The 9759-nt window shown below is 24.2% G+C and overlaps 1 protein-coding gene across 3 annotated transcripts; it reads right to left on the bottom strand.

Moving 5' to 3' along the window:
* Positions 1 to 3387: 3387 nt before the first annotated feature.
* LOC113557418 (cyclin-dependent kinase 1-A-like) lies at positions 3388 to 6620 on the bottom strand. Of its 3 annotated transcripts, XM_026962924.1 has the most exons (7): positions 6522 to 6620; positions 6232 to 6435; positions 6036 to 6180; positions 5812 to 5970; positions 5577 to 5740; positions 3593 to 3734; positions 3388 to 3529 (listed from the first exon to the last, which is right to left on the bottom strand). In XM_026962924.1, exons 2-7 carry the CDS (start codon positions 6423 to 6425, stop codon positions 3419 to 3421), a joined length of 915 nt encoding a protein of 304 aa, XP_026818725.1. In that variant the 5' UTR covers positions 6426 to 6435; positions 6522 to 6620; the 3' UTR covers positions 3388 to 3418. The 3 variants fall into 3 exon arrangements, with proteins under 3 accessions (XP_026818725.1, XP_026818726.1, XP_026818727.1); XM_026962925.1 differs by lacking the exon at positions 6522 to 6620 and having other exon boundaries at positions 6269 to 6404; XM_026962926.1 differs by lacking the exon at positions 6522 to 6620 and having other exon boundaries at positions 3419 to 3529; positions 6036 to 6171; positions 6232 to 6470.
* Between the last annotated feature and the right edge of the window lie 3139 nt (positions 6621 to 9759).

Below are 9759 nucleotides of genomic sequence, written 5' to 3'. Positions count from 1 at the left end.
TTTTTCGAGTTGGTAATCGCGGAATCCCTTGTCCCCCTCTCACTCGTGAAAATTGATCTATTATTGTAATTAATTATGTGTGTATTACACATTTGGTATTTCGTCCAATTCACGCATTTTGCACAGGTGATATTTTATTTTCACGTCACATACACTGCAGTGCTTAAAATATTTATAACATACAGTTTTCGTTTTAAAAGGTTTATGAAAAATATTGCACTTCTTACATTCTTGGTATGACTCAAAGATTATAGGTTTTAATGTTTTATGTTTATAAATAAAATCATTTTAAGACAACATACATATATTTTTATTTTATACAATTCGATTGTAAATAAACTACAATATGCTGTAAGCTACTTAACTTAATTAAATTCATAAAAACTTTTCCAAGTTTTCTTTAAGGAAAATAAAACTTAAAAACACGTGTTAGATATGTTATGCATATCCAGAAAAAATTAATATATACAATATATTATACATTAAAATATTCAATATTCATTCAACATATATTTCAAATTCAAAACGGCTTTCAATTTATTGCAATAATTGTTGTGCCTAGTTAAATCATATTATTTTTAGAATAATAGTAAAATTAATTCTAGTAATATAAATACATAAAAGTATTTACATAATTATGGCAGCTTTTTCTTTATTGAGCTTTTATACAAATATTTATTACAATGCTACAGTGATAATAAAAAATGTGTATAATCAAAACATTATGATAGCAATGGTATAGTAAATTTAAATTCAAAACATAAAAATAAATAAAATCTTTAATCGAATGAATGATATTTAAAAAAAATTCTCAACATTTGCTATCTGATAACAACAAATTTGAACTGCGATGGCCATTATTGTTGCAGTCTATAGACCACAATAAATCAACCATAAGTGATACATACGAATTGCGCTTTTATAGAACGTATCATAATTTATATATATTCATTGATAATAACAAACATAATATGTATACGTATATATATATATATATATGTTGATATTTATCAACACAGTTTACATATCTGTTTTTCCGTATCTTCACAATTTTTTTTTGTTTATTGTCATTGATGTGTTTCTAATACTTTTTGACACATCAACAACCATTTGAGTAAATTTGTACACACACATACGTGGGTAGTTAAACGCCAAGCTATAAGTCCTTTTGACGCGATGGAGTTTTTACCGTGCAGGGTTATCGCATTTATATTATCATTATACACCGTTGTTTTGTAACCTATTATTAGTATTATTATACTTCCGCTGGCGCCTCATACAGTCATACACATACGTCTGTAGCCAAGGGATTAACTCGTTCGCGGCTTATATACAATACAACTGTCTTCCGCATCCGGTCTAAACGGAAACATCATGAATCCACTGCGCGTTATACATATTATATTTGCATATTACTATAGACCATCATGGATATATTATTATAGAGAGTGTATTGAGTATTTAATCTAGGTATGAAATAAAATTTTATAATATAATAAAGCCATTATAGTCATTACTATTTTATTATTATTATTATTATTATTATTATTACTTTTATGATTATCTATACTACTTAACACATTTAAAATTAATGTATAAATTGTCTGACAACATGTATTCAAAGTAGATACCTATATGGAAACAGTTTTTGTCTATCGTGGTTAAACTTTATACATATAGACTATATAAGCATGCTTGTCCCCTTTTACTTCTTCAATGCAGTTGTTCAAAATCTGATTTTTGAAACTTTGAAATATCCTATTACAACATTTTAGTATATAATCTATCAATATTTATTTATTTATAAATATTCGATACAAAGTTTTATTTTATACCTACTTTTGTTAAACCATTTTTAAAGACTATTATCATTTTAATAATTTAAAGAAAAAATAGAGTGGACATCATTTTAAAAACAGAAATATGCATTACCATAGGATTGCTACCTTGAGCAATAAAACAAATTAAAAAAATTATAAACATGATATTTAAGAATATTAAAATTAATAATAAAAATTTAAAAAACAGAATTTGAATTAATTTGTTATTAAATTAAAAGAAGTAGTGATCATGTATGGCAAATCAATAAATCACCCTTTACCCTGTACAATAGTGTAAAAAGAATTTGATGAAATCTCGCAACGATGAATTACACAAATGCGAGAAAGGACATGACGTTTACAAGTGGTACTCCACGAAAGTTAATTATTGAGATCTATTATTACGACCAGAAGACGTCATATTCAACAAAAGCAATATCTAATAACAGAAATAGGTTTATTTTTAAAAAATATATTTGAATTATCATTATTAAATAAAGAAGATGTTGAAAATTGCTTTGTTGATGTTATTATACCCATAATAATACCGGAAAATGAAAAATGTAATATATTTATGAATTATTTAACAGGAAATTCTCTTGCAAGACTTCTATGTGGTGGGCAAAAACTACAAGTAGTTCTAAAAAAAAGGCAAATACATGTAAAAATTTCAATTCCAAGTACAAGCCTACGCATCATCTAGATAATAGATATTATCTAAAACAATTCGAATTAAAACGATCACACATACAACAAAAAAACAAAAAACAAATACATTTAAGAAAATTGCATTCATCGTATAATATAAACAAATTTTGGACTATTAAAACATCAAAACCACCCGAATTAAAATATGAGTAAAATGTGTAAGTACAAAAAAAATTATGAAAATAAATACATCCATCCAAATAGATAGATATGGCACCTTGGATAAATTAACTATAAATAACATATTCGAGCTACGTCAAAATAATGATTTTTTTTTCATTTTATATGCACTTAGCTGATACCTTATAAATTATAATTATAAATAATATACGCACGCTATTGTTTATGTAAATAAAGTGATAATTGCGATACCAAAATAAAGATCTGTCAAACTATTAAGTTTTAAATCCTCTGTAAAACACAGTTAATTTACTAACATACATTTTAATATAGGTAAGAAACGTAAGAGAGTGTTTGACTATATTTTCATACACAATTTACATGAGTTTGCAGTGGTCCTGCCGCAGCTATTCATTTGATGACATATGGTAATGAATTACTCCTAAGTACCTATTAGACACAATTAGTTGTTAATAATTATTATAATGGGTTCAAGTACTTAGTATTAATTTGCCATATCATCATACTCATATTTTCATCGCCTTTTAGTAGTTAATTTTAAGCTTATTTTTATTTTTATTTTGTCATAAAATATATCAACAACCAATAAAATTAGTTTAAAAAATATTTTTATATATATAAATATAAATATAGAATTTTATTTGACATCAATTATACATTTGATAGATTATTATATACAAATAATAGTTTTAACAAAATTTTTTTAAATAAAATCTATGGGATTATTGTAATTGAGTATTTTTCAAAATTTAAATTTCAGGATATGCTGGAAGAGTATATTTATTTAAATCCTTGAAATAATCATGTTGCAGTGCATCTCTGGCACTAATGCGTTTACTTGGATCATAAACTAACATATTCTATAAAAGAAAAAACAAAAATAATTTAAATTTAAATCTAAATACTTTTATGTAATTAATTACTTGAAGTAAATCCAACCCTTCATTATTTATGTTTTTGACAGATTTCTTTAAAATATTTTCACTCCATTTTGGGAATAAAGGTTGATAGTCCTTAAATTCTGAAACACCTGGCCATGTTTTTTCATTCGGTGTAGTCAAAATCCTAAAATAAACAATACAATACTATCATTTAAAATAAAATATACACTTACAATTAAAATTAAAATAAAAACTTAAGTTACTTAAGTAGATAATTGTGTAGTTAAAATCTAAGAAATTAAAACTAAATATTTAAGTTTTGTATTTCAATTTGCCAAGCTAAAAAGCCTGACAGAATATAAAAAGCTTTAAAATGAATAATGCTAATTTTTTTTCTTAAATAGGTTTTTAGTTTTTGAGCAGAACGATGAATACATTGATTTTATTATGCTGAGTAGGATGATTTTAACTTTAACTTTTTTATGTTTGTTGTCACCTTTTAGGAAAGTAAAAATGCTTTGATTTTTAACTTTGAGGACAATTTTAAGTAAAAAATTTGATCTAGTTAATTCCTAATTTAGATGAGGATTGAGGAATCAAAAGTAAAAAAACCTCTATATTTTTCAGAATAGTTATGGTAATTACATGAAACCAGATAAAATCGATTTCAATTTTTCCCTACTATATCTCAAAAATAAGTTATTGTTTCATATTAACACATATCAGATATCAGATATGAAATAATTTTCAAAATTTTTTTGATCTTTTTGAATTTTTATTTGGTATGTAAAATATTTAAATATAAATAATAAAAATAAAATATATATAATATATATAATACAATTTTAATTTTTCAATAAAAAAAAAAGGTTGATAATTTAATTTAAGATTCCTCGTAAGTTTTTCATATACTATTAAAGAAAATATTGAGAATACAATTTTTTTACAAACATTCAAAGCTTAAATGTACACGAAACTGGCCAAAATCACAACAATTTAAAAATTATTTTGTACTTACATAAAATGTTAAATTTTTATAGTTATGGTTTGAAAATGTAATAGAAGGTTTTTCGTAACTATTTCTTGTCAAAACCAAAACATTTAAAAAATATATCTGCACATTTTTTTTTTGTTTATGTTTTAAGTTAAAATTTAAATAAAATTAAATATTTAACAGAAAAATAAAAATTTTAGTTAATTCATTGTAATTTAGTAATATTAATAGTGAGATTTGAAACTTTTACGTATATCACTAATTCTATGTACAGAATGCTATTTTTAAAGTACCTAATTAGATTCATTTTAATCTATTTTAAGCCTATTTATATCACAAACATTCTCATACCGTTCTACGGTAAGTCGGTATTAACTCAAAAGTTTATAACAATAATATATGATATAAATATGAGTATTATACATCATTATAATTAAATATTAACAAAATAATAAGTGCAATATTTTCGGTGAAAATTAATTAATTTTAACATATTACTAGAAATATAATAAATTAGGTACTACAATAGCAATATAAAATATAAATATATCGTAGAATTTAAAAGATCGAAATTAAGTTTAAAGTTTAAACATATACACTTAAAGTTTTTATTTTTAATCTCTATACCACCATATGGCCACGGAACACATTTTGTGCTTATTTAGTTTATCATAACCTAACCAGGAAAAATATGTGACTGCATAAAAATCCGCGTTCTCAATACTTGTACATTATATTATTATAGTAAATAATAATTATTATTATTATTATTATTATTATTATAAACAGAAAATATTTTGCTATTTTTATATATACCCAAACACAATAACGTACTTATCGGCGATATGACATATACTTTTAATAATATTCAAAAAATACACGTGAATAAAAGATTTATCATAAAATAATATAAAAACTTTTAAAAACCAGTAATTAATATATATATATATAATATATATATTATATATTAATATATAACTCTGTAATAAATAGGTAATCTTAATTTAATACAATAAAATTAATTGTGCTTACCTGAAAATATGAAAAAGTTGATCAATTTCTGAATCTCCTCGAAATAAAGGTTTTCCGCAAGACATTTCTGCAAATATACATCCTATGGACCACATATCAATTGGACAGCCATAACGTTGAGTGTTTAATAACACTTCAGGAGCCCGGTACCACAATGTTACTACCTAATAAAGAAATTTAAAACATACTATAAGAACATGATATAATTAACAATCAAAAAGTGTTAAATAAATACTTCATGAGTATAGACTCGAATCGGCAAATCAAATGTACGACTCAAACCAAAATCAGCAACCTTTAATATATTATTTTTAATATCAACTAATATGTTTGGCGGTTTTAAGTCTCTATGCAATATTCGCCTTGCATGACAATGATGTATGGCAACTAACAACTATAATCAGTGTACAGTAGATCAGTAGGATTTTTAGATTAGGTTAGACATGTCTCAAAATTTACCTGACAAGTTAAAGATCTAGTAGTAGTCTTATCTAAGTGTTTTTTCCGTCCTGAAGTAATTAGTTTTTTTAAGTCCATGGGTAGAAATTCGAATACTAAATATAACCGTGTGTCATCCATAAATATTTCCCTTAAACTTAATAGACTTGAATCATTGAAAATGTGCACGTAAAAAGTATAATTTAATTAAAATTACTTCACAATATTAGGATGATTAAGCTCCTTTAGTATACTTATTTCTCGGATAGCTGTTGCTGGTATACCTCCGTCTTGAATTTCCATACGTATCTTTTTTACTGCAAAAATTTCTTTTGAACAACGTTCCATACATTTGTATACTACTCCATAACTCCCTTCACCGATATTTTCTAATTTATCATAAGCATCCATAGTATCGGTTCTAAAAAAATAATAAATCAAATTAAACCTAATATATTATATTACAACGAGGCTGTTTGCCCCTCATCAATATTTCTACTGGTATACATATTATTAGTAAACTGAATTCATTGTCGAGACTGATAAGTCTCTATACGTTCCTCGATACTTCAGTTACCTCTGCACCACACTGCCAACCAATTAAACTCGATACGTGCCTATTTTTGTCAACGACCGCCCGATGTACCTACACATTAGCACAATACTCATTATCTCTCTTCGTGAATTATTTAGTATTATATTATTATAAATATTGGTTTGTAATTATTATTATAATATATTTTAGTTAATTGTATTAAATTCACCTAGCAGCGTGAGTCGAGTATTAATGTTATCCTTGAGTGTATTTGCATCTACTATTTGTATTACAAATATATGCGTCGTAATTCTACGATATCACACTTAACGGTTTGTTCTTTTATTACAACATTTTGAAGTTTAAGCCGTACAGCAAACTTTTTTTTAGTATTTACTAAGTATACTATTTATGTTATTTTTTACTAGAAATTTTCAAAATATTTAAATTAATTCTAAACTATTACCAATACGTATTACTAATATGGTATAAATAAATTACTATAATATCTAGTATGAACATAATAGTTATTAAATTATATGATCAATGGCGTATTCAGGGGGGCCACGAGGGGTCCATGACGTCGGCCGTGTTTACTATTTTTTGTTTTAAAGATTTATATTTATTTGTATACGTGAACGCATAATACAATATGTCTTATAAAATTTTAGACATTGTTTGCCCCCCCCCCCTAAAAAAATTCTGGATACGCCACTGTATATGATAAACTCTACTTACTAATATAAGCTCATTTTCGCTCAGAATTGTTCTACGTACTTATAAGTGATGATTTATTATTAAATTCAAATTCAACACTATTATAGAGATCAACTCGATAAGATTACTCGAATTTTACTATACTGCGGAGCGGTTACCTACTTATCCACTTTTTAAAATTACTTTTAACCGGAATTTCAGTTTCTATATACATCCATTATTATTACCTGTTTGTATCTTTATTATAGAGTTTTTTTTTTTTTAGTAATATCTTATTTAGATACTCTTCCAAAAACCAAACTAATCAGTCTTTCATAATCAACTGTTATTTCATTTACAACACTACTTTTATTAAATTAAATTCATCGGCAGATGTGGTAATAAAGATATACGCATAAAGAGTGAATAATCTAACGTATATCCCACGTTATAGTTCATAAATCATAATACTTTTTTGTACTATGTATAAATATTAAATATATTCAAAAAATATTATATTTTTTTGGATGTACTTATAATATATTTACCTAGTCATTTTAATTTTTCAAATTTTTATTAAAATTGGAATTTTATATGTGACAAAACATCGATACCTATCCATTACTCATTATAGATGCCCATTCATTATTAGCTAATAGTATTATTGTATTAATATATTATTTCATGATCTTTAAATTTGCATTATCCATGTATAATGTATATGTAACATTTTGTAACATTTTTAAAATAAAAAATTACAGTAAGATTAAAATATACAAGTTTATTCATAAGTGTTAAATTACCACAATATCAGTGTACTTTATAGACTCTTCACTTCACGCACTTACAAATACATTCAGTTTATAAAAGTAATGAATGGCGATTGAGAATGCCAATTCGTTTTGTTAACAAACTTGTATGAAAACTGAATTCGTTCTATAATTCAAAACCTACAGCGTATATTGTATTTTCCAATCATAAATTCATACATTAAACACAATATAGTTTTCAATATAAATACTGGAATAAATATGTACATAATAATATAAAGTCAAAGTGTATAATGTGGTATTGAATATAATGACCAAACATTTTGTAAAATTACAAATACGTTTTAAGCAACATAATGTTATCAATTCAAACAGAAATATCCTCAGCAAATAAAAATAATTGATATTCTGTCATCAATTTCGTATACATTATTTAGTGTTGTATTGTTGTATTAATATCATGTGTTAAATTTCATATTATAAAAAAAAATAATTAGTTAATATATAAAAAATAACAAAATATAATTAATTTTTAAAAACATCTTTGGTATTGTAGAAAATATCTATACATTAAATAAAATAACTACCTAGTCAATTCATATACAAGTGCCAATTATTTATTACTTTGCTTAAAATTGTACTATATTGATATTTTATAGAATGACTAAACAATAAATAAAATTACTGAATTTTACACTATGACTGTAAGGATTATCTATAAACAATTCATATTTATTTCCTTACCTTTCTTAGCTTCTACTTTTTAAAAATCTTAAAGTGTATTATATTATTTTTTTTTTAATAATTAAGTTAAGTAATCAAAATAAATGCGAAACTTGTTTTTATAATATAACCCTCAACTGTACCAAGTATAACAACGAACGAAGCATCTTAAACAACCCCTCCATCATTGAAGAAGCACTTGGACAAACCTTTGAAATTTAAGCACTTTGAATATTGATGCAATCTTCAATTTTTTCAACACCATCAAACTACCCAACTTATAATAAAACAATCTTTAAATGTCACTTTTCACCATGTATATAATAATAATATTATAAATAAGTACTTATTTCTAAGTATTTCTAAGCTACCAAACTACTCTTAATCTTACAATGTTAACCTTACAGGCTAATGACCTTCGTTGTCGAAGCCTTTATTCTTAAAAAAAAAAAAAAAAAAATATGACACAAAATATATAATATATTTTACTAATTATTATTGTAAAACGATTTAAATGCATTCATTTTTAAAATGAATGATGAATTAACAAGACAATTATAATATCCTAGTACAATTAAATAATTAAATTGTTGAATCTACACAAGAAAATAATAAAACAGAATTACTTAATGATGCGTAGTATACTGCGTAATTATTATAATATAGTAAATAAAACAAATAATAATTTGAAATTAATTTAACGTTCAAATTAATCATGAAAAATATTGCTTATTGAATATATGCATACATATAAGAAATATTTAAAAAAAAAACTGTTTTAGAATGCTTTTTTTTAATTTTTTACAACTTTTTATTACCTCTTGTACAATAAAATAATATGAACTGTATAAATAATATAAAACCTTAACCTATAAAGAAATTGAGTATTATAATTTCAACTATATAATTGATAATACATCTTATTTTATGTATATTACAATACTGCATGGCTAATCGATTCACCAATTCTAAATATTCTTCAATTTATTCGTATTTTTTTGTATAACTTTCTGTTTAATAA

This window comes from Rhopalosiphum maidis, chromosome 1 (genome assembly GCF_003676215.2).
Source record: "Rhopalosiphum maidis isolate BTI-1 chromosome 1, ASM367621v3, whole genome shotgun sequence".
In the NCBI taxonomy this organism is placed as follows: Eukaryota; Metazoa; Arthropoda; class Insecta; order Hemiptera; family Aphididae; genus Rhopalosiphum; species Rhopalosiphum maidis.
The sequence above is the reverse complement of the archived record's forward strand: the minus strand, read 5'-3'. Positions and strand labels throughout refer to the sequence as shown.